Here is a 26,598-nt window from a genome sequence, read left to right on the forward strand (position 1 = left end):
CCCACTGACACCGCATTCTGTCCACTGACACCGCATTCTGCCCACTGACACCTCACTCTGCCCACTGACACCGCACTCTGCCCACTGACACCGCACTCTGCCCACTGACAATGCACTCTGCCCACTGACAATGCACTCTGCCCACTGAAATCGCACTCTGCCCACTGACGCCATCTACTGCCCACTGACACCATCTACTGCCCACTGACAATGCACTCTGCCCGCTGACACCATCTACTGCCCACTGACACCATCTACTGCCCACTGACACCGCACTCTGTCCACTGACACCACACTCTGCCCATTGACAATGCACTCTGCCCACTGACAATGCACTCTGCCCACTGACACCGCACTCTGCCCACTGTAACCATCTGCTGCCCACTGACACCGCACTCTGCCCCACTGACACCGCACTCTGCCCCACTGACAATACATTCTGCCCACTGACAATGCACTCTGCCCACTGACAACCCACTCTGCCCACTGACACCGCACTCTGCCCACTGACACCATCTACTGCCCACTGACACCATCTACTGCCCACTGACACCGCACTCTGCCCCACTGACACCGCACTACTGCCCACTGACACCACACTCTGCCCATTGACAATGCACTCTGCCCATTGACAATGCACTCTGCCCACTGACACCTCACTCTGCCCACTGACAATGCACTCTGCCCACTGACAATGCACTCTGCCCACTGACAATGCACTCTGCCCACTGACACCATCTACTGCCCACTGACACCACGCTCTGCCCACTGACACCGCACTCTGCCCATTGACAATGCACTCTGCCCACTGACACCGCACTCTGCCCACTGACACCTCACTCTGCCCACTGCCAATGCACTCTGCCCACTGCCAATGCACTCTGCCCACTGCCAATGCACTCTGCCCACTGACAATGCATTCTGCCCACTGACACCATCTACTGCCCACTGACAATGCACTCTGCCCACTGACAATGCACTCTGCCTACTGACACCATCTACTGCCCACTGACAATGCACTCTGCCCACTGACACCATCTACTGCCCACTGACACCTCACTCTGCCCACTGACACCGCACTCTGCCCCACTGACACCATCTACTGCCCACTGACACCATCTACTGCCCCACTGACACCGCACTCTGCCCCACTGACACTGCACTACTGCCCAATGACACCACACTCTGCCCATTGACAATGCACTCTGCTCATTGACAATGCACTCTGCCCATTGACAATGCACTCTGCCCACTGACACCTCACTCTGCCCACAGACAATGCACTCTGCCCACTGACAATGCACTCTGCCCACTGACACCATCTACTGCCCACTGACACCGCGCTCTGCCCACTGACACCTCACTCTGCCCACTGACACCTCACTCTGCCCACTGACAATGCACTCTGCCCACTGACAATGCACTCTGCCCACTGACATCGCACTCTGCCCACTGACACAATCTACTGCCCACTGACACCGCACTCTGCCCCACTGACACCCCACTCTGCCCCACTGACAATACATTCTGCCCACTGACAATGCACTCTGCCCACTGACAACGCACTCTGCCCACTGACAACGCACTCTGCCCACTGACACCGCACTCTGCCCACTGACACCATCTACTGCCCACTGACACCATCTACTGCCCACTGACACCGCACTCTGCCCCACTGACACTGCACTCTGCCCCACTGACACTGCACTACTGCCCACTGACACCACACTCTGCCTATTGACAATGCACTCTGCCCATTGACAATGCACTCTGCCCACTGACACCTCACTCTGCCCACTGACACCTCACTCTGCCCACTGACAATGCACTCTGCCCACTGACAATGCACTCTTCCCACTGACACCATCTACTGCCCACTGACACCACGCTCTGCCCACTGACACCGCACTCTGCCCATTGACAATGCACTCTGCCCATTGACAATGCACTCTGCCCACTGACACCACACTCTGCCCACTGACACCTCACTCTGCCCACTGACAATGCACTCTGCCCACTGCCAATGCACTCTGCCCACTGACAATGCATTCTGCCCACTGACACCATCTACTGCCCACTGACACCATCTACTGCCCCACTGACACCGCACTCTGCCCCACTGACACCGCACTCTGCCCCACTGACAATGCACTCTGCCCACTGACACCATCTACTGCCCACTGACACCGCACACTGCCCACTGACACCGCACTCTGCCCACTGACAATGCACTCTGCCCACTGACACCGCACTCTGCCCACTGACACCGCACTCTGCCCACTGACACCATCTACTGCCCACTGACACCATCTACTGCCCACTGACACCGCACTCTGCCCCACTGACACCGCACTCTGCCCCACTGACAATACATTCTGCCCACTGACAATGCACTCTGCCCACTGACAATGCACTCTGCCCACTGACAACGCACTCTGCCCACTGACACCGCACTCTGCCCACTGACACCATCTACTCCCCACTGACACCGCACTCTGCCCCACTGACACCGTACTCTGCCCCACTGACACCGCACTCTGCCCCACTGACACTGCACTCTGCCCACTGACACCGCACTCTGCCCACTGACACCATCTACTCCCCACTGACACCGCACTCTGCCCCACTGACACCGCACTCTGCCCCACTGACACCGCACTCTGCCCCACTGACACTGCACTCTGCCCCACTGACACCATCTACTGCCCACTGACACCATCTACTGCCCCACTGACACCGCACTCTGCCCCACTGACACCGCACTCTGCCCCACTGACACTGCACTACTGCCCACTGACACCGCACTCTGCCCATTGACAATGCACTCTGCTCATTGACAATGCACTCTGCCCATTGACAATGCACTCTGCCCACTGACACCTCACTCTGCCCACAAACAATGCACTCTGCCCACTGACAATGCACTCTGCCCACTGACACCATCTACTGCACACTGACACCGCGCTCTGCCCACTGACACCTCACTCTGCCCACTGACAATGCACTCTGCCCACTGACACCAACTACTGCCCACTGACACCTCACTCTGCCCACTGACAATGCACTCTGCCCACTGACAATGCACTCTGCCCACTGACACCATCTACAGCCCACTGACACCGCGCTCTGCCCACTGACACCTCACTCTGCCCACAGACAATGCACTCTGCCCACTGACAATGCACTCTGCCCACTGACACCATCTACTGCACACTGACACCGCGCTCTGCCCACTGACACCTCACTCTGCCCACTGACAATGCACTCTGCCCACTGACACCATCTACTGCCCACTGACACCGCACTCTGCCCACTGACACCTCACTCTGCCCACTGACAATGCACTCTGCCCACTGACAATGCACTCTGCCCACTGACACCATCTACTGCCCACTGACACCGCGCTCTGCCCACTGACACCTCACTCTGCCCACTGACAATGCACTCTGCCCACTGACAATGCACTCTGCCCACTGACACCATCTACTGCCCCACTGACACCGCACTCTGCCTCACTCACACTTCACTACTGCCCACTGACACTGCACTACTGCCCACTGACACCGCACTCTGCCCATTGACAATGCACTCTGCTCATTGACAATGCACTCTGCTCATTGACAATGCACTCTGCCCACTGACACCTCACTCTGCCCACAGACAATGCACTCTGCCCACTGACAATGCACTCTGCCCACTGACACCATCTACTGCCCACTGACACCGCGCTCTGCCCACTGACACCTCACTCTGCCCACTGACACCTCACTCTGCCCACTGACAATGCACTCTGCCCACTGACACCATCTACTGCCCACTGACACCGCACTCTGCCCACTGACACCTCACTCTGCCCACTGACAATGCACTCTGCCCACTGACACCATCTACTGCCCACTGACACCGCGCTCTGCCCACTGACACCTCATTCTGCCCACTGACAATGCACTCTGCCCACTGACAATGCACTCTGCCCACTGACACCATCTACTGCCCACTGACACCGCGCTCTGCCCACTGACACCGCACTCTGCCCTTTGACAATGCACTCTGCCCACTGACAATGCACTCTGCCCACTGACAATGCACTCTGCCCACTGACACCGCACTCTGCCCAGTGACACCTCACTCTGCCCACTGACAATGCACTCTGCCCACTGCCAATGCACTCTGCCCACTGACAATGCATTCTGCCCACTGACACCATCTACTGCCCACTGACAATGCACTCTGCCCACTGACAATGCACTCTGCCCACTGACAATGCACTCTGCCCACTGACACCATATACTGCCCACTGACACCATCTACTGCCCACTGACAATGCACTCTGCCCACTGACACCATCTACTGCCCACTGACACCATCTACTGCCCACTGACACCGCACTCTGCCCACTGACACCTCACTCTGCCCACTGACACCTCACTCTGCCCATTGACACCTCACTCTGCCCACAGACAATGCACTCTGCCCACTGACAATGCACTCTGCCCACTGACACCATCTACTGCCCACTGACACCGCACTCTGCCCACTGACAATGCACTCTGCCCAATGACAATGCACTCTGCCCACTGACACCATCTACTGCCCACTGACACCGCACTCTGCCCCACTGACACCACACTCTGCCCCACTGACAATACATTCTGCCCACTGACAATGCACTCTGCCCACTGACAATGCACTCTGCCCACTGACAACGCACTCTGCCCACTGACAACGCACTCTGCCCACTGACACCATCTACTGCCCACTGACACCATCTACTGCCCCACTGACACACTAACACCGCACTCTGCCCCACTGACACCATCCTCTGCCCCGCTAACACCATCCTCTGCCCCACTAACACCATCCCATGCCCACTGACACCACATTCTGCCCACTGACACCATCTACTGCCCACTGACACATCTACTGCCCACTGACACATCTACTGCCCACTGACACCACACTCTGCCCACTGACACCTCACTTTGCCCACTGACACCTCACTCTGCCCACTGACACCGCACTCTGCCCCACTGACCCCGCACTCTGCCCATTGACAACGTCCCCTGCCCACTGACACCATCCTCTGCCCCACTAACACCATCCCATTCCCACTGACACCATCCACTGCCCTACTGATAGTGTCCACTTTTAAGGTAGGCTAGGTTCATATTTTAACTGTGACATTTCTTTTAATAATCTAATCATATTTTATGGTCACTCAAATGCTTTTGTTTTATTTAACCATGTCCCTTTAAGTCTACCCCCCTCTCCACTGTTAAAACAATTTGGCCACAGCCACTGTTCACTGCAGCGCGCTATCTGCGCCTCCTTACTACTCTCCTAGGGTAACTCAAAGGTGTCCCAAGTCTCCTACAATCATATAGTGTCTATAGCGTGTACTGCAATAAAAATTCCCGCGCGTTGCTAAAGTGTTCGGGTTTGGCTTGACGAAAAGATGGCAACCCTAATCTGTAGCAGGGATTAGAAACGACTTTATGCTTTTTTTTGCCCTACACAAACTGACACTAAATATAATATAGTCCAAATTAAAGTTGCGCTATAATAAGTTCCTACCTAAGACACATACCGTAGCTACATAGTTAATCTGGTTGAAAAGAAGACACAAGTGCTACTAACTAATACAAATGACACTTACACTGACACAAAACCCGATCCTGATCTAGTTAAAGTGGTTCTAAAGGCAGAAAGCTGTTTACATAAAAACTTTCTGCATTTAGCTTCCCCCACAAGCCCCTCCTTATACTTACCTGAGCCTGATCTAGTGATGTACACAAGACTCTCTCGGCTGTCTGTCTCCTCACTGGCTCAGAGACAGCAACGTGAGTCATTGGCTCCCCCTGCTGTCAATCACAGCCAGTGAGAGGGGCGCATGGGTCTTATGGACACACAGAGCCGGCTTGAGAGCCATCATGCACAAAAGTCAATTGCTATGGTGGTCACTCAAAGGGAGACCCAAGAAGAGGATGATCCAGGCTGCTTGGGTAAGTATAACATGCTTGTTATTTAAAAAATAAAATTATTTAATTTACAATCACCTTAAACCAGGGGTGCCCAACCAGTGGCCCGGGGGCTGCATGTGGCCCGCAGAGCCCTCTGATGTGGCCTGCGACCTCCTGTTTTGTGATGGAATAGAATAGAATACTGTTATTAATAGTAAGTTTATTACTAAAATCACAGTGTATCTATGGGCATATCTGTTCTGCAGTGGTTACTGGGCTGCTTTCAAACTGATCCACAGGTGCAGAGCAGTGCACCTGAAGGTTACCTGCACTGAGCCATAGGCCCCTTTCACGCGGTCAGTCCGACCCATTTGGACCCTCCATTCACCTCTAAAGAGTAGCAGATGTAAATGGACTTGTGTCCGTTTACAAACGCCTACCTCCAATCCGATCCGCAAAAAAAAAGAGTAGAGTGTACTGCCATGCACATGCTCCACTCATTGTGGCCCGTGACCGGTTACCAATTTGCTTAGGTGGCCCTCGCTCTTCAAAAGGTTGGGCACCCCTGCCTTAAACTGTATTTTATTTTATTTTTTAAACTGACTTTTTTCGTCTTCTTTTTTTTTTTTTTTTTTTTTGTTTACAGACTTCCCCTTTTGCCAAGAGGAAAAGATACAATGCATCTTTTCCCCTACACAGAGGAGAAACAACCCTGGGTAATCACAGTGATCACATGATCAGGAGCAATTGGCTTTGGATTGTTAGAACAAGACCCGGAGCTATTCGTAACATCTCAGTCTTACTGCGGGGAGAGCGATCCACCACAATCACAGGAGCGTATATAAGTGGCACCCAGGAATTTCACCCTGGGACTGGCTACCAGTAATCTGCATTACAACCTATTTTCTACTTTATAATTTATATTTCAAAATAAATGAGGAATACAGATAATAGAAACACTGAATAAAAATAAAGTTAATAGTTGGAAAAAAGTCTGTATTGTCCAGGCTGCTCTACCCTAGCTATTCACAGGCACAATCCCACTAATCATCAGCACGAGGGTTTTGACCTGCTCTGTCTTCAACCTGGGCTGGTTCACCCCTCCTTAGGACAACCTGCTGGCTCTGGGCTCCCCTGGAAACACCATATTGATAATGAACTTAGCGTTCAGGACAACCAATCAACATAGCACAGGGTAGATCAGAACTCCTGGACTCAAGCAATCCAACAGCCTCAGCCTCCCAAGTAGCTGAGATGATAGCTGCACGCTACTGCAACCAGCGAGGAACAGTGCTTGCTCCTGAGTAGGGATGAGCCGAACACCCCTCGGTTCGTTCGCACCAGAACTTTTGAACGGACCCCAAATTCGTACAAAGGTTAGAACCCCATTGAAGTCTATGGGACTCGAACGTTCGAAATTAAAAGTGCTAATTTTAATGGCTAATATGCAAGATACTGTCCGAAAAAGGGTTTGGGGACCTGGCTTCTGCCCCAGGGGGCATGGGTCAATGCAAAAAAAGTTTTAAAAATGGCCGTTTTGGCGAGAGCACTGATTTTAATGACGATTAAAGGGAAAAAAATTGAAATATTCCTTTAAATATCGTGCCTGGGGGGTGTCTATAGTATGCCTGTGAAGTGCCATGTGTTTCCCGTGTTTAGAACAGTCCCTGCACAAAATGACATTTAACGGAAATAACGTCATTTCAAACTTCTTGTGGTTTTAATGTTATATCTGGTTCCTGCAATATGGTTGAAAATCATTGAGAAAAATGGCATGGGTAGCCCTCCCTGCCCATTACCAGCCCCTTTGGGTCTTGTTTTTATTAAGGGGAACCCCGTACCCATATTAAAAAAAGGAAATACGTGTGGCCCCCAGGCCCTATATACCCAGAACAGCAGTATACAGGCGGTGCAAACAAGACAGGGACTGTGTAGGTTTGTTGTGTTAAGTTGAATCTGTTTGTAATTTTCAACTGGTACATTTTTAAAGTGTAGCTCCAGTCAAAAAAACTATTTTTAAGCTTTTTGGAAAACATAGGGAAGGGTTATCACCCCTGTATAATTTGTTTTGCCGTCCGTCTTTTTTCATCTCACTTGCTGTTGTCTCCTTCCGTTTGCAGTAGGAGATGTTTGTAAGTTGGATGTTTGAAAGTAGGGGCCTGCCCTATATGCTCTGCAGAAATGGCGGAACAAGGTGTTGGTTTTGCCACAACATTGTAAGCCCTCAAAGTGACTCTTGGTGGGCGCTGGAGCGCCCTGCTGTGAACGATTATAAAAATTTACCTTTGGTGGTTGTGGTGCTGGTGCTACAACACTATAAGTCCTCACAGTTACTCTGGGTGGGCACAGGAACAGGCCTTCCTGTGAAATATTATATCAAGAATTGTAATTACATGTCCCTGTTAAACAGGGGCAGAAAAATTGGGCCTTGGGCACTGGTGCCACGACACTGCAACCTCTCCCATATACTCTAGTTTTAGTGCAGGAATTAGCCCTGCCGCAAAGCATTGCATCAAAAATTGTAATAAACCACTTCAATACCGGGCACTTAAACACCTTCCTGCCCAGACCAATTTTGAGCTTTCAGCGCTGTCGCACTTTGAATGACAATTGCGCGGTCATGCTACACTGTACCCAAATGAAATTTTTATAATTTTTTTCCCACAAATAGAGCTTTCTTTTGGTGGTATTTGATCACCTCTACGGTTTTTATTGTTTGCGCTACAAATTAAAAAATGCAGAAAATTCTGAAAAAAAAAAATGTTTTTTTTGTTTCAGTTTCAAAACTTTGTAAATAAGTACGTTTTCTCCTTCACTGATGGGCACTGATGGGGCTACACTGATGGGCACTAATAAGGCGGCACTGATGGGCACCAATGATGTGGCACCAATGAAGTGGCACTGATGAGGTGGCATTGATGGACACTGATATGTGGCACTGATAGGCGGCACTGATAGGCGGCACTGATGGACGACATGGATGGGCGACACGGATGGACACTGATAGGTGGCACAAATTGGCACTGATAGCTGGCACGGATTGGCATGGATGGGCGGCACAGATGGGCATGGATAGGCGGCACAGATGGGCATGGGTGGGCACTGATAGGAGGCACAGGTGGGCACTGATAGGCGGCACAGGTGGGCACTCATAGGCGGCATTGGTGTTATACTGTACTAATAGATGCCAATCAGTGCCAAACAATAATGCAGGCCAATCAGTGATGCCCATTGTGGGCACTGATTGGCATCCATTATGGGCACTGATTGGCATCCATTGTGCTGACTGGCATCCCTGGTGGTCTAGGGAGGATTACCTTTTCCCTGGTGGTCTGGTGGCATCCCTGGTGGTCCAGTGTGGGCATCCTCTGGGGGGCTGTGCTGATAATCGATCAGCACAGACCCCCCCTGTCAGAGGAGCAGCCGATCGGCTCTCCTCTACTCGCGTCTGACAGATGCGAGTGAGGAAAAGCCGATCACCGGCTCTTCCCATTTACATTGTGATCAGCCGTGATTGGACACGGCTGATCACGTGGTAAAGAGTCTCCGTCGGAGACTCTTTACCGAGATCGTAGTTGCCGGGTGTCAGACTGACACCCCGCAACAACGATCGCCGCGATGCGCGCCCCCGGGGGCTCATAATCCTGATCACGTCATATGACGTCCGATCAGGATTATGAAACCACTTTGCCACTGTCAATTGCCTATAGGGCGGGCGGCAAGTGGTTAAACGCCCTGTTAAACAGGGGCAGAAAAATTGGGTCTTAGGCACTGGTGCTGGTGCCACGACACTGCAACCTCTCCCATAAACTCTAGTTTTAGTGCAGGAATTAGCCCTGCTGCAAAGCATTGCATCAAAAATTGTAATTAAACGCCCCTGTTAAACAGGGGCAGAAAAATTGGGCCTTAGGTGCTGGTGCTGGTGCCACGACACTGAAACCTCTCCCATATACTCTAGTTTTAGTGCAGGAATTAGCCCTGCTGCAAAGCATTGCATCAAAAATTGTAATTAAATGCCCCTGTTAAACAGGGGCAGAAAAATTGGGCCTTAGGCACTGGTGATGGTGCCACGACACTGCAACCTCTCCCATATACTCTAGTTTTAGTGCAGGAATTAGCCCTGCTGCAAAGCATTGCATCAAAAATTGTAATTAAATGCCCCTGTTAAAGAGGGGCAAAAAAATTGGGCTGGTGGCATCACCCAGAACCAAAAATGTTTTTCCAACATATCAGCGGAGGAGGAAGAGGATAGACAATCAACATAACAGGACAGTCACTCAGCATCAGCATAGGCAGTCTTGAAGGGATGTGATATTTCTAAAAAAATTATTCGGTTACATCAGCTTCAGGTGCTTGGTAACTGTGGGTGATCCAAGACTGATTCATCTTGATGAAGGTCAGTTGATCAACTGATTCGGTGGACAGGGGCACCCTGTGATCGGTAACAAAGCCACCAGCAGCACTGAAGGTGCGTACCGAAAGAACGCTGGATGCAGGACAGGCCAGTAGCTCAATTGCATGCTCTGGCCAGTGATCCTTTCTCAAGACCCAGTAAGCCAGAGGATTTTCGGTGGGAAAGGTGTCCAAGTCTGACCTTGCCCCTAGGTATTTCTGCACCATGTAAATCAGACGCTGGCGATGGTTGCTGGAACCGATCATACCTTGGGGCTAAAAAACTTTTTGGAAAACAGCGCTGTCCAAACGATAACTCAATTAATCAAAACAAGGCCTAAGCCGGTGAAAACAAACTCTAAAAGTGATAATATAAATAATAACAGTATAAATTCCTGCTGCAACCCAATGTGAGATACCCACACTAGACACAAACCCAAAAAATAAGGCTGCGCTAAAACTTATACATTACAGTATTAACAATGTGACGTGTTAAATTCTAGTATTAAACAATGTATACTATCAAGAAAAATTGTGTATAAAAACATCAAACTTGAAGCACATAAAAAGTCCAAAGAGAGGGAAGTACGAAGGTATGGAATAAGTCCCTTGAAGTGACTCTTTACAAACACCCTTCAGATGTATAGCAGGTGCGCCCAAAGAGGAAGTTCTATCCACCACCTATTTCAATGAGGCTTACCAGCTGCCAAGATCTCTTTTTAGGGAGATCATACAGGCATGAAGAAAAAACGATCGTTCCTGGTCTCTCCGATGGGTTCTGCTGGCGTCTCCACCTCTTATATCTCTTTCTTACAACGTCTCACATTCCACCAAATTTTTTAGATAAGACAAGAAAGAAAGGCTCCCATAGCGTAATTCCGCATAAAAATTTAATACGAACGAAATAAAAGTAAAACAAACTCACAAATTCCAGTTGAGTACAAGCGTAAGTACAATCACGAGCCGGCCGGCTCTCTCCTATTAACACTGCCCGTCCTTCCTGGTCAACGGGGAATGGCGGTAACGTCAGCACGCCGCTCACCCTACGTAGTTTCGTCAAAAGTGACTTCTTCCTGGGGTACGGGCGGCGCGCTGACCCACCGCCTAAATACTCACTAGCTACAGAACGTAACCGCCCACTTCCGAGCTCCTGGCTACAGCTCCTAATCAGCCATTTTAGAAATGGGCAAAAATGATCGTTCGCCCTGATCATTAAATGAAACTAAATGAAATAAAATACACGAATGCTATAAGGAATCGGACACGAACCGTTTCACAAATAGGTTCATACTCATTTGATCTTTTTTGTGAATTAAAAAATTTTAAAAATAAAATAAACTAAAAAACACTCTAGAGAATCAGAACTGACCTGTTCTCTGAATGGGATCATATCTGATGGTACAATCCGGTCGCATACCTACCCATTAGGAGAGCACGATCGGACAAGGTCAACCCCCCATACCCGATCGCACAGTTCTAGTAACTGCACCCAGAACATAGGAGGGCCCACCATCATTCCCCGACCTTACTCTTCCACATGGGCAAAGGACACTGTCAGATCATCAGACCATCAGGCCATTTCTTAAGTCTAAAAATTTCATAAAACTCTATAAAGAAGGAAAGGAACATTCTCATATACAGGACATTATTCCAATTAGGCCTTATATAACATAGGCCATTGGAAAAAATCCTCAAGTAAACTAAATAAATCGCAAATAACAAAAACATCCCCAAGTGAGCCCCACATACCTTGGGGCTGCGGACTAAAAAATTGCCTGAAAGCATCGGTCAGACGGCCACCTTCTCCACCGCTCCTTCTGACCGATGCCTCAGCAACACGTTGTCCAGGACCAGGAGTTTGTAACCTCCCAGTCTCTGGAAATGTGTTGCACAGACCTTTCTGCAAGGCCTCCCGAAGATGTCTCATCCTGTGCTCCCTCTGCGACGGCAAGATAAGGTCGGCAACCTTACCCTTGTACCGTGGATCAAGGAGAGTGGCCAGCCAGTAATGGTCCCTCTCCTTGATCCGAAGAATACAAGGATCCTTCCGCAGGCTTTGCAGAATCAGGGAGGCCATGCAGCGTAGGTTAGCTGAGGCATTTGGTCCGGAGTCCTCTGGGTCACTAAGGACAACATGATCCGCAGCTACCTCCTCCCAGCCACGTACAAGTCCACGGGTTTCTTGGGACTGTAAATCATCCCTACAAGACTGCGGCTGCTGCTGCTGCTGCTGATGCTGAGTGCCAGCCTCCACCTCCATGCTGACACAATCATCCTCCTCCTCCTCCTCCTCCTCCTCATCCTCTTCCTGTGTGATGGGTGGCACAGCAGGAACACTGTCTGGATAAAGGGGGCCTTGAGAGGCAAGGAAGTCCTCCTCTTCCTGCCTCTGTTCTGCCTCAAGTGCCCTGTCCATTATTCCGCGCAGCGTATGCTCCAAGAGGTGGACAAGAGGTACAGTGTCACTGATGCATGCACTGTCACTGCTCACCATCCTTGTGGCCTCCTCAAACGGTGACAGGACAGTGCATGCATCCCTGATCATGCCCCACTGGCGTGGTGAGAAAAAACCGAGCTCCCCTTACCCTGTCTTGGTGCCGTAGTCACACAGGTACTCATTGATGGCCCTCTGCTGCGTGTGCAGCCACTGCAGCATGGCCAACGTTGAGTTCCACCTGGTGGGCATGTCACATATAAGGCGGTTCTTGGGCAGGTTCAACTCCTTTTGGAGCTCAGCCAGGCGAGCACAGGCATTAAATGATCGGCGGAAATGCACACAGACTTTCCTGGCCTGCTTCAGAACATCCTGTAAGCCCGGGTACCTGCCCAAGAACCGCTGCACAACCAGGTTAAGGACGTGAGCTACACAGGGCACATGGGTCAGTTGTCCCTGTCGGAGGGCGGAGAGGAGGTTGGTGCCATTGTCGCAAACCACCATTCCTGGCTTAAGCTGGCGTGGCATCAACCACCTCTCAGCCTGCCCCTGCAGAGCTGACAAAACATCCGCCCCAGTGTGGCTCCTGTCCCCCAAACAAACCAGCGCAAGCACGGCATGGCATCATTTTGCCTGCGTACTTGCATAGCCCCTGGAACGCCTACGGAGCACCGCTGGTTCTGAGGACAGAGCACTGGAAGAGGCCATGGAGGAAGAAGAAGAGGAGGGGGTGGAGGAGAGAGGTGTGTCACAACCAATAGTAGCATTTTGGAGGCATGGTGGCGGAACAACCTCCAACACTACTGCACCTTGTCCTGCATCCTTCCCAGCTGCCAGAAGAGTGACGCAATGGGCCGTGAAAGACAGGTAACGTCCCTGTTTATGCCTGCTGGACCATGAGTCAGCGGTAATATGCACCTTACCGCTGACCGCCCTGTCCAGCGAGGCAAGGACATTGCCTTTCACATGCCGGTAGAAAGCCGGAATCACCTTCCGTGAGATAAAGTGGAGTTTGGGGACCTGCCACTGAGGAACCGCACATTGTACAAACTCACGGAAGGGGGCCGAGTCTACCAACTGAAAAGGCAGCAGTTGAAGTGCTAGCAATTTAGCCAAGCTAGCATTCAACCGCTGGGCATGTGGATGGCTGGGAGTGAACTTCTTTCGCCGGTCCAGCAGCTGGGGCAGGGACATTTGCCTGCTATAATCGGACGTGGGTGTACTGCTAGCAGAGTGCCTGGAAGCACTTGGCTGTGACACACCTAATTGTACACCTTCATTCCTCTCAGAGCAGGTTTCAGAGAGGACTGAAGGTCTAGTGGGGTTGGAGATGCCAGCTGATGAGGAGCAAGGAGAGGTCCGCTTTGTTCTTTGGTGTGGGTCTTTGAGGTACGCTTGCCAACGAGCTGCATGGCAGGTCAACATATGTCTGGTCAAGCATGTGGTGCCCAAGCGGCTGATGTTTTGGCCATGCGAGATACGCTTGAGACATATGTTGCAAATAGCAGTGGTGCGATCTGATGCACTCGTCTCAAAAAAGGCCCACACCAAAGAACTTTTAGAATAACGCTCAGAGGCAGCGCCCTGCACAGGCGGAGCTCTGCGGTGTGATTCAGTCGTTGTGCTGCCCCTAAGCTGGCCCCCGGAGGGCATCCTGCCTCGTTGGACATGTGCCTCCTCCTCCTCTCTCCTACCAGGCACCCACGTGGAGTCAGTGCCCTCATCATCCCCTCCCTTTTCATCGCTGGAGAAAACCTGGCAGTACGCTGCAGCTTGTGGAACATGACTGCCAGATTGCTGTCCTTCTTGAGCATCCCCTCTCTCTGCATTCGCGCTACTGCCTTCCTCTAGCTGAGTATCATCATCAGAGCCTACAAAACACTGGGCATCCTCCTGGAGCATGTACCCAACACTGTGCTCAAAGAGTTCAGGAGACTCCTCAGGAGGACGTGGTGGGTCTAGGGAAGGAGTCACTGATGATGACATTGAGAGGAGGGAAGACGATGCATTGGCAGCTGCTTTGCTAGTACCCTGAGCCTGGGTGGGAGATGATGAGGAGGATGAAGAGGGCTTGGTCATCCACTCTACCAAGTCATTGGCATGTTGCGGCTCAACATGTCTACCTGCCGAAAAGAAGGACAAGCGTGTCCCATGGCCACGTGCTGATGATGACGATGCACCGCGTCCACGACCAGCACTGTTGTCTCTAGACACAGAGCCTGCTTGCCCTCTTTTATCGACTCGCGCCTGTCTGCCTCTCCTTGCTGGCCTTCCAGACATGGTAATGGCCTGAAGGGAGTTGGGAAAACCAGCAATTGGGTAGTGTATATTGTGCTGGAGGCACACACAACTTCCACTAACTCCTGCAGATGGCAGATGGCTCAAATCGAGAAGAGCTATGTAGGTGGATATAGCGGTGTATACTGGGTTCAGAGCAAGCAGACAGCACGCACAATCTCCTAACACTGTCTGCAAGCTCTATTTAAAATGAGCAAGATAGTTAGCTATATAGGTGGATATAGCGGTGTATACTGGGTTCAGAGCAAGCAGACAGCACGCACAATCTCCTAACACTGACTGCAAGCTCTATTTAAAATGAGCAAGATAGTTAGCTATAACGGTGGATATAGCGGTGTATACTGGGTTCAGAGCACGCAGACAGCACGCACAATCTCCTAACACTGACTGCAAGCTCTATTTAAAATGAGCAAGATAGTTAGCTATATAGGTGGATATAGCGGTGTATACTGGGTTCAGAGCACGCAGACAGCACGCACAATCTCCTAACACTGACTGCAAGCTCTATTTAAAACGAGCAAGATAGTTAGCTATATAGGTGGATATAGCGGTGTATACTGGGTTCAGAGCATGCAGACAGCACACACAATATCCTAACACTGACTGCAAGCTCTATTTAAAACGAGCAAGATAGTTAGCTATATAGGTGGATATAGCGGTGTATACTGGGTTCAGAGTACGCAGACAGCACGCACAATCTCCTAACACTGACTGCAAGCTCTATTTAAAACGAGCAAGATGGTTAGCTATATAGGTGGATATAGCGGTGTATACTGGCTCTCCTCGCTGCCGGCGCTGTGATTGGCCAAGCAGGCGGGTCACAGTGCATGCTTGGCCAATCATGAGCCAGCAATGCACTGCGCCATCGCAGTGTATTGTGGGCCGTGAGCGCCACACAAATTTGGCGCGAATGGCCCATAACGTTCGGAATTCGCCGAATGGGCAAACAGCCGATGTTCGAGTCGAACGTATGAAGCTCATCCCTACTCCTGAGATACTAGAAGCTGAAAGCTTCATGACCTTAAATTCCCATATTCCAATATCAATATTTCAATCTGACAGCCTCAGCTGCCAAAGTAGCTGGAATTAGAGATGCAAGCCACTGCAGATGACTGCTGTCTCTGAGACACTAGAAGATGAAAGCTATATGAAGTCAATAGAAACACTATATAAAAATAAATTTAATAGTTGGGAAAAAGTCTGTGTCCCACTGTATTGTCTTGGCTGCTCTAGATTGGCTATTCAAAGGTGCAATCCCACTACTGATCAACACAGGGGTTTTGACCTGCTCTGTCACTGACCTGGGCTGGTTCACCCCTACTTAGGACATCCTGGTGGCTCTGGGCTCCCCTGGGACCACCATATTGATACCAAATCAACATAGCACAGGGTAGACCAGAACTCCTGGACTCAAGCAATCCGACAGCCTCAGCCTCCCAAGCAGCTGGGATTACAGATGCACACCACCGCTCCCAGGAAAAGACAGTGCATGCTCTGTAATACTAGAAGCTGAAAGCTTCATGATGTCAAATCCATGCCCTCGAATGCTTCCAATACCTATATTGCTATTTGCAAGCGTGTCATTAACATTATTACAATAGACATGTTACCAAAGTACAGCACGAATTAAAAACTACAAATTCTATTAACACGTTGGGGTGAGGGAGGATGGGGTAGAGGGAGCTGAGTGGGGATTCACAGGGAAGTGAAATAATTGTGTAATCCTGAAAAGAAGGGAAAAAAAGAAGGAGAGCTAATACAATGTCTGTAATTTCACCCTGGGACTGTCTACAAGTCAAAATTGTATAACCCCTAAGTGTAAAAAATAAGGTATAAATAGTACAACAGAGTACCATCATCCCAATCGATTGAAATAGATAAATAAAGGGGCCTGTCCCCAACTGGTCCCTCAGATCAAAAACGGAGTATGGACTATTGCGGTACAGATATAATTAATGTAGATTCACGTGGGTAAAAACGATATAGAATTTTATTAATACAAAACCAATATAAGATCAAGCAAGACACATATTATTGGATACATAAAAATGCATGGGGAGCAATCGGGAAGTATCACAAGTATAATGGTCCCCAAGGGGGGAAGATCACATTGGGATAACTGTTCACAGATGTCATATCTCAACTAGTTTCGTGCTCTCAATGCCGCTTCTTCAGGAGAAAATCTGCAATAGGTTCGGACAGATAATTAACAATCAATGTAAAAATAAACAAATCAATAAAAAATAAAGAAAAACAACTAGGGGAAGGAAGAGCACTGCTGCTTAACTGTGACCATGCCCAGCCAAGGTAACTGTGCCAATATATGTTCCCCCCGTGGTGACCAGGGGGGACATGCAAAGTCTGGAAGTTTCTCTAAATATAATGGGTGATTGGAAAAAAATTATAAAAAGATTGCTCATACAACATGAGATGAGAGAGAGAAGGAAAGAAGGAGATAAAAGAAAAAGGAAAAGGAAGGAGTATAATAAAAGAAGAGGAAAAAGGAAGAGGAACGCAGGAAGAAGAAAGGGAATAAGTAAAATAAATCCAGAACGAATAAAGCTAAAGAATTGAGAAGGAAAGAAGAGGAACAAAGAAAGCAGCGAAAAGGAAAAGAGGGGAAGGAAAAAGGAAGGGGTGAAGGAAACGGAGGAGAGGAAGGGGGGGTGGAAGGGGGGGTGGAAGAGTCGAAACGGAGAAGAAAAAGGGGAAAGGGAAAGGAAAGGGGAGGAAAAAGAAGGGGAAGCAAAGTAAAAAGGAAAAGAGCAAAGTTCTGTAGGTAAACTAACCTTATGCATGATAAGGATCCAGGGCAGGGGGGTGCAATCAACTCAATCCTAAGAGTGCAGTCCTGCAAAGGACCAGCTGCCACGCTGGGGGGGGGGGGGGGGGGGTAATCAGAGATGGTGGTCAAAACCAGCTGCTGAAGAGGGAGATCCCCCAGTGAGGTGGTCTATAAAAGATGACAAGATGTGGCCAGAAGATGATAAAAAATAGGGCCACCTGAGTCTACTCAGAGGCACAAGGTGAAGGCTTAGATATGGAAGATACAGTGGGGCAAAAAAGTATTTAGTCAGCCACCAATTGTGCAAGTTCTGCCACTTAAAAAGATGAGAGAGGCCTGTAATTGTCATCTTAGGTATACCTAAACTATGAGAAACAAAATGTGGAAACAAAATCCAGACAATCACATTGTCTGATTTTTGAAAGAATTTATTTGCAAAGTATGGTGGAAAATAAGTATTTTGTCAATATCAAAAGTTCATCTCAATACTTTGTTATATATCCTTTGTTGGCAGTGACAGAGGTCAAACGTTTTCTGTAAGTCTTCACAAGGTTGTCACACATTGTTGCTGGTATGTTGGCTTCCATGTAATCCATGTAGATCTCCTCTAGAGCAGTGATGTTTTGGGGCTGTCTATGGGCAACACAGACTTTCAACTCCCTCCAAAGGCTTTCTATGGGGTTGAGATCTGGAGACTGGCTGGGCCATTCCAGGACCTTAAAATGCTTCTTACGAAGCCACATCGTTGCCCAGGTGGTGTGTTTGGGATCATTGTAATGCTGAAAGACCCAGCCATGTTTCATCTTTAATGCCCTTGCTGATGGGAGGAGGTTTGCACTCAAAATCTCATGATACATGGCCCCATTCATTCTTTCATGTACACGGATCATTCTTCCTGTTCCCTTTGCAGAGAAACAGCCCCAAGGCATGATGTTGCCACCCTAATGCTTCACAGTAGGTATGGTGTTCTTTGGTTGCAACTCGGCATTCTCTTTCCTCCAAACACGATGAGTTGTGTTTCTACCAAACAGTTCTACTTTGGTTTCATCTGACCATATGACATTCTCCCAATCCTCTTCTGGATTAACCAAATGCTCTCTTGCAAACCTCAGATGGGACCGGACATGTACTGGCTTAAGCAGGGGTCACATCTGGCACTGCAGGATCTGAGTCCCTGGCGGCGTAGTGTGTTACTGATGGTAGCCTTTGTTACGTTGGTCCCAGCTCTATGCAGGTCATTCACTAGGCCCCCCGTGTGGTTCTGGGATTTTTGATCACCGTTCTTGTGATAATTTTGACCCCACGGGGTGAGATGTTGCGTAAAGCCCCATATTGAGGGAGATTATCAGTGGTCTTGTATGTCTTCAAATTTCTAATTATTGCTCCCACAGTTGATTTTGTTAACCTTCAAAATCTATATTTCTGATTTATTAATCAGAAGATATGATATGGGTTGAAAAGAGAATTCTTATTGACAAAGGAAAGGAAGGTTTAACATAACACCATTTATTAGAGTACGTTACAGGTTTATCTAATACACAGAAAATATCTATAGTCTAAGTGAGGGAGTAAAATATTAGTTTAAAATACAACAAGAGTACAATACATTCATTACAATACAAAACAGGACATATGACAATTCGGTATACCTTGTAAGTGCTGGGAGATGATCTGATAATTTACCTACTCTCTGGTCAGTCTCATCTGCCATTATCCTAGGGTTGGGGTCCCCTTAAAAAGGGCCATCTCTCATTGACTTGCATAGGACCACACTGATTGGTTAGCCCTCTCCTCCCCTCAATAGCACCTCCTCTTTTGGGTTTAATTGGTTAGTGATAATTAGTCTGAAGCCCACTTAATTAAAGAGGAAGTTTGCTCTTGAATAGGACACTTAACTATGCATAGTCCCAGCCGGGGTAAATTGTCCATTCCTGAACAGATCAAAGAAATATTTTAAGCATATCAACCACCCTTTGAAATGGATAAATGGTTGATTAGCACGGAAGAATACACAAGCCTTTATCTAGCAAATGAATTCGGCTCCGTACCGACTACACACCCCAAATGGTATCTGTTCGTGGGTTTTGATTATTACATTAGGTAAACAGCAGGACATCTCCCTCACACCCACACTTAGCATACCTGTGAGACAAAGGTATTGTTAATTGAATTATATACGCTGACCAGACGTCTGTTCCTGTAAATCAAACCATCTGGGCAGGTTAAGCTAAACTACTTCTTTATTTCTTATACTAATATCTACATCTATAATACAAATATTCCCAGTTGCTAATGGAGATTACTCATAAACTCCTCATAAGGCAACAGATGACCCCTTGTGGCAAGTTGAGTCCAATGAAACGACACCACACTTAAGTGAGTAATTGTTTATGTCTAATCTCCATTAGTGAGTTCAGTTTCTCCCTCTGCCATCTTAGAAGTCGGCCGAGATATATCACCATACCCGTCATAAATAACAGTACCCCACACTGCAATATGAGAAGACCTTTTATTCCCATTTCTACCCAGGTCCTGGTGGTGACCAAACTGAAATCCCCATCATGTAAAAGTTCATTCAACCTTTTCCCTGTTTTCTCCATATCATTACTAATTTGAATTATATGGGTATCCTTCCTTGCGAGCAGATTGTGAAGGTTTACTGACAGAGTATCAATTTTTATATCAAAATGGGGTAGATAGGTTATAGGATCTGGGACATCAGGGGGACTCTCAATGATATAGTCTTCTGTTAACACTGGTATGGGGGTTACTACAGTTTGCCCAATAATAGTGTACTCGTGTGGAATGAAGCAAAAATTTGGATAGGGTATGGGACACGACTGACCCCCATAGAGAAATGTCTGGTGATTGGTAACGACACAGTACAGTCCATCCATGTGGTAGGTGACCTTAGTGCTAGGTGTTCTCCATTTTGACAGCTTCACTGGGCAGTTAGCTTCCATCTCACTTGTGCTGGTTTCTTGAGGTGGGTGGCGTGGACTTTCCAGTTGGGGGTCCCTCGCTACTTTGGCGGTGGGATCCGGGTCATTGCTTAGACCACAGACTGGAGTGTCAATTTCAAACACATCACAACGGCATAAGTACCTATTGTCTTTGACAGTGCAGCAGGCAGTGTGTGGTGCTTTCCATCGCCCTTGAACTTGAATAAGCATTTCGGGGAGGTGCAACCTTTCCTTGTACACGTCGTTTTCGAGGTACCCGAGGGAGTGTATGGACGCCATCGTGTTAAAGTAGTCATCTTGTGGATGGAACACTGGCAGCGACATGGTGAAGGAAACATACATTAGGTCCCGGTAGGCGCACAGGGACGGGCTCTTCTTGCAAGCAAATGGCCCTCTATTTGGGTGTGGTGTTACTATCCCTATATTTCGAATTGTGGAAACTGGCAGAGGTTTGCACTTGTCTCCAGAATGTACATTCATTCCACCACTATTATTAGTGTGAGTACAATACCATTGGGTAAGATCGGTATCTCTTAATATATCAGGGATTTTACCTGCTTGGATATCTCGGATGATATTAGTGACCTTGGTTAAAACAAAATTTCCATACGCAGTGCATATTACCTCTTTCCCCATACCATCCTCTCTAGCTTTCTGATTATTTATGTTTATGATTTCGTTGATTTTCTGTTGTGTCTTTTCAAACAACTGGGCAATATCTTTCATGTTATACACCGTAAACCTTTCCTCCTCTGCAAGCCCCTCAACACCCTGCAGAACTGGTTTCAGCACTTGCCGACCCTCTTTTTGTTCAAAATTTCCGATATGCCTGCGAATCGCTGACAAATCGGCTCGGTTCCAAATTGACATGCCAGATCCAAAAAGTCCTGGGATGGACCCAAGTATGCTGTCCAACCCCTTTAACTTTCTGGATCTGAAAATGCCCCTATGGGGAGTGAGGTTTGGTTCTGCAAATGGGTCCTGAGTTCGGCTTGCATGGGAGGCAATCAAATCTACCAGCAAGGAGGAGTAAAACAGAGACACATTTGTCCGGGCACATGAGCCGAATTCAGCCATGTTCCACTGGGACAAATTAAGTACCACGGGTACATGAATGAACTTAACGTTATTGAACAGAATTCCAGGGATTGATGTTGCCGTTAGGCCACTAGGTGGTCCCTCTTGCAGTGATGGGCATTCCAAGGATGTTGGTTCATAGTAGGGGATTGCAGCTGTATTTTTGGGCAAAATTGTAGGAGCAGGGGTGTTAGTCTTTGGGGACACGTGCAAGGTGACTTTTCCTGGGACGTACTGAAGAGTGGATGCCTGTGTGTTGCTGGACAAGGGGATGGAGATAACAAAAGAATATTTCCACTCTCCGGCATCACTCAACCGTGTCTCTTGAATCAACAAGGATCCATTCTGAAAACTCATGACTCTATCCCGGTAGTCGGTGATATTCCCTGCGACGCCGTTACCCCAGACGAGATGATTATCAATGGGACTCCACCAATATACTTGCTTCCCCACAGTCCCTACAATGGCCACAGGTAATAAAATGGATTCCCCCTCTAGGCAGTAGACAGGATTCTTGTCAACGATCACGCTGATGAGTGGTCCATTCTCCTCTTCCTTGGTAGTTGTGATCAGCTGGAGCAGGATAACGATCCACATCGACTTCATGGCTCTAAAAGGAAAGAAAGCAGCACATTTTAGTTGATTTCTTTGGCTCCATGGAACTGTTTCAGTTGGTTCGCATGAACCCATTTATCTTGTGTCTTTTTGCCCGCCTCTATTCTGATTTTATATACAGAAGGACTTAATTTATCAATAATAGAAAATGGACCTCTCCATTTTTGACTTAGACTGTGATCCAGGGGACGTAGTTCCAAGAACATAACTCGGTCTCCTATGGCCCAAGTGCATTCTCGAACCCCTTTGTCAAAATACGCCTTGGCTTTCTTTTGACTTTTACCCATTTGTGCTTCGGCAAATACATGGATCTCTTTTACCGCTTTTTGGAGTTTAAGGAGGTATTGGTCCATTGAAAGTCTGTCTATGGTAGGTGTATGCATCTCTAGCCAGAGATGTTCAGGGAGTCTCATCTGTCTACCTGTCAGCACTTCAAAGGGTGTCAGCCGGGTAGCATATGAGGGGGTTGCTCGGATGGCCATGGCCAGTAATGGCAGCAGATTATCCCAGTTCTTACCATTGATGTGTACAAATTTTTTTAGCATTGTCTTAATCTGCCGATTGGCTCTTTCAACCTGACCTGAAGATTCTGGGTGATATGGAATGTGAAATTTTTGCTCCACCCCTAACATCTGTAGGCAGGTTTTTACCACCTTTCCAGTAAAATGGGTCCCCTGATCTGACTCTATTGATCCTGGGAGCCCCCATCTACTGAACACCTGTTCTACTAAAATCTTAGCCGTATTTTGTGCAGTGTTACTTTTGGTTGGGAAGATCTCTGCCCATTTAGAAAATAAATCTGTGACTACGAAGATGAATCTGTTGTTTCTAGAAGTGACTGGCAAGGGTCCCATGTAATCCATTTGTAAGGCATTCCATGGCCCTTCTTTCAGTCTAATTCGTAAAGGGGCATTGATCTTCCTTGGTGCGGGGTTAACCTGTGCACAGACAATACAATTGTCACAATACTGCTTCACATCTGTCATCATGGAAGGCCACCAACCTATGTTCTTGAGCCGCTCACCTGTTTTCTCTGACCCTTGATGACCCCCAGTAGGCAGGTCATGCACTATGTAAATCATTTCATTTTGGTATTTTTCAGGAACCACCCAAGTTACTTCATCTCCATGATGTAACAATACCTTTTTATCTTCTGACAATGTGAGGTGTTTTATATATTTTGCCAAAGTATTCCCCTCAGAGAGTTCTCCAGTCTCATTTTGCAGTTTTTGCATTATTTCCTTAATGTTGTCATCCTGGCATTGTATGTCCGAAATATCCGGAACTACTATGCAGGATTTTGTGAGGGCACAAACACTGGGGCACAAGACTAGGTCCGGTAAATTCGACGGAATTTCCCAGATCTCCCCTCCCTGTGCTCCTTGTTTGGCCAAGCAATCCGCCGCCTCATTTTGTTCCCAGTATGGGGCAGTACCTGAATGACCTTTAACTTTGCACACCCATGGTTTGACTGGCAACTTTTGCACCAATGATACAATATATTTCAACAGGGATGCATGTTTAAGTGGGGACCCATCTGAGGACATGTACTGGTGGGTGTGCCAGAAGGGCAGAAATTCTGTAAGAGCATTACAGACCCACGCAGAATCTGAGTATAAAACAATTTCTTGGTCCCCTTTCATCAGTTCTAGGGCATGAGCGATTGCAGCCATTTCCGCAAATTGTGCTGATTTGACTTTACATGACCGAAAGATTGATGTTTGGGTCTTTGCTTGTGGATTGATATAGTATATTCCAAATCCTGCACGTGGAGAACCCTCCACGTAAAAACATGATCCATCTGTGAAAATTTGGCCTGCGTTTTCAGGGACTGTTTCCTTTACTGACAAAGGTCTAAAGAATTGTTGTGCCGCTGATTGTGGGGTGATATCACATTCATGTGGTACTCCCTGGTAAAGGAGGCCATGGGCTCTAGTGGACGGATTATTTGTGTGTTGAACTTTAATGTCTCTGTCTTGAAGCAACAAAGCCCAATGGGCCAATCTGGCATTGGATACATTGCCATCCTTCACTCGGTCTGTGAGTAAAAATTTTGTGGGAGTGTGAGTTGTGTGTAGGATGACTGGGTTAAGTCCTATGATGTATGTGAAGTATTTCACTGCCCAAAACGTAACTAGGAGGTGTTTTTCACATAGAGAGTACTTCATTTCCACAGGAGATAATAATTTAGACGCATATGAAATGGGTCTCTGTTGCCCATGGATTTCCTGTGACAGAACAGCTGACATGGCTGTCTCTGATATGGCAGTCTCAATGTGAAAGGGCAGTTGGTACTCTGGGTTGGCTAATGCTGGCGCTTGCGCTAAAGCTTCTTTAAGCTCCTGCACTGCCTTGGTGTGTTGCTCAGTCCATTGCCATTGGGTATCCTTTTTCAACAAATCATACAGTGGTGCAGATTTTTGTGCAAATTCAGGGATGAAAGCCCGTGAATAATTTACCAATCCTAAAAAAGATCTCAGAGTCGGGATGCTCACTGGCAGCGGTAATTGTAGAATGGCTTTTACCTTTTCAGTTGCTATCTTACGTCCGTTTGCTGTCACTGTAATCCCAAGAAAAGACACAGATTCCTTCAACAATTGTGCCTTAATGGGATTACACTTCAGTCCCGCCTTTCCTAGGATCTGCAGAAGTTCCTCCAATAGCCGCAAATGTTCTTCTTTGTCGCATGTGGCTAGCAACAAATCGTCCACGTACTGGAAAAGATTCTTTGGAGAAGAAAAATCAATTAAAATATCTCTCATGGTTGCATGAAATAACGTAGGAGAGTTATGAAATCCTTGAGGGACAGAATTGAAAGTATACTGTTTTCCGAGAAATGTAAATGCAAATTTGTATTGACATTCTTCTGACAACGGTAATGACCAAAAACCATTTGATATGTCCAGCACTGTGAAATATTTGTATTTGGGATTTAACATGCTCAACACATCCGGGACAGATGCAACGGTGGGGGCGCAATTGTTTGTAATACTGTTCAATTTGCGGTAATCGATTGTTAATCTCCACGAATTGTCAGTACTTTTGCGAATCGGCCATATTGGCGCATTTGTTGTTGATACACATGGTCTGATGACCTTTTGGTCAAGCAGTGACTCTATGGTTTCCTGTATGTAGCTGATAGCTTCCTTTGGAAAGGGGTATTGTTTCTGCGGAACTGGGTCTGGCCCACTGATGTGTATTACCGTATTTACCTTTCCACAGTCATGTTTGTGTTTTGCAAAGGATCCCTGATGTCTTTCTATCACAGGCTGCAGCAGCTGATGTTCTGGGTGATCTGTAATGATCTCCAGTATGTCATATTTTAAATCATTGCGTTTGATGGCTGCAATTGTGTGAGAATCAGGTATCACAATGGTGCTATTCTGATCAGTTGGAACCCCTTGCAGTAGTAACAGGTTGGTCAGATCCAACATACATCCATTGGGAATTAAGAAGTCTGAACCCAGCAGGCTGGTTTCATTTGGCAAACACATTAATGCTAATGGCTGTTTTAGGGTTAACTCACCAATTTGGATTGTTAGGGGCTTGGACAAGGCAGACTCAACATTATGTCCAGCAAAGCTCTGGAGATTCAGTGGCTTTCCTGAAGATAGTGTTGAGTTTAAGGGATCTTTGTCATGCATAATTGATATCGCCGCCCCTGTGTCGATTAACATGGTACATTGACGGCCCCTAATCAACGCTGACACTACAGGGCGCCCACACCTATCCAGAGAAATAGGTGCTAAGATTTTGGGGCCTTGTAGTTGTCACCATTGATGACGGTTAGCCTCTGTCTGGGAAGCTACCTGTACTTCCTTTCCAGGGCCTACTTGAAAGGCCTGTAATTGTTGTCGCAACTCTGCATAAGTAGGAGCTCTTTCTGTGTCACTGACATGCTTGCCCTGTGATAGGTGGCTATGAGAGTTTTCTCTTCCTCTGCCTCTGCCTCTATAACCTGATTTCCCCCTATATCCCCTCCCCCTCCCTTGTAAACTTTTGTCCCAGTTAGGGTTGTATGGAGGATTGGCTTCTCCTGGGGCATGGGGGCCTTCTACGGTGGTAGTCCTGCAT

The 26,598-nt window shown here is 47.9% G+C and overlaps 1 protein-coding gene across 1 annotated transcript; it reads right to left on the reverse strand.

Annotated features, from left to right (window-relative positions):
- Positions 1–22,544: 22,544 nt before the first annotated feature.
- On the reverse strand, positions 22,545–26,201 carry LOC143975869 (protein NYNRIN-like). The gene has a single exon (XM_077478423.1). It carries the CDS (start codon positions 26,199–26,201, stop codon positions 22,545–22,547), a length of 3,657 nt encoding a protein of 1,218 aa, XP_077334549.1.
- Positions 26,202–26,598: the final 397 nt, after the last annotated feature.

Source organism: Lithobates pipiens, unplaced genomic scaffold (genome assembly GCF_037356315.1).
Source record: "Lithobates pipiens isolate NorthernLeopardFrog02 unplaced genomic scaffold, aLitPip1_a1.2 Scaffold_13, whole genome shotgun sequence".
In the NCBI taxonomy this organism is placed as follows: Eukaryota; Metazoa; Chordata; class Amphibia; order Anura; family Ranidae; genus Lithobates; species Lithobates pipiens.

Coding starts and splice junctions, on each gene's coding strand:
- LOC143975869 (XM_077478423.1), bottom strand. CDS start 26,201: ATGTTAATCGACACAGGGGCGGCGATATCAATTATGCATGACAAAGAT.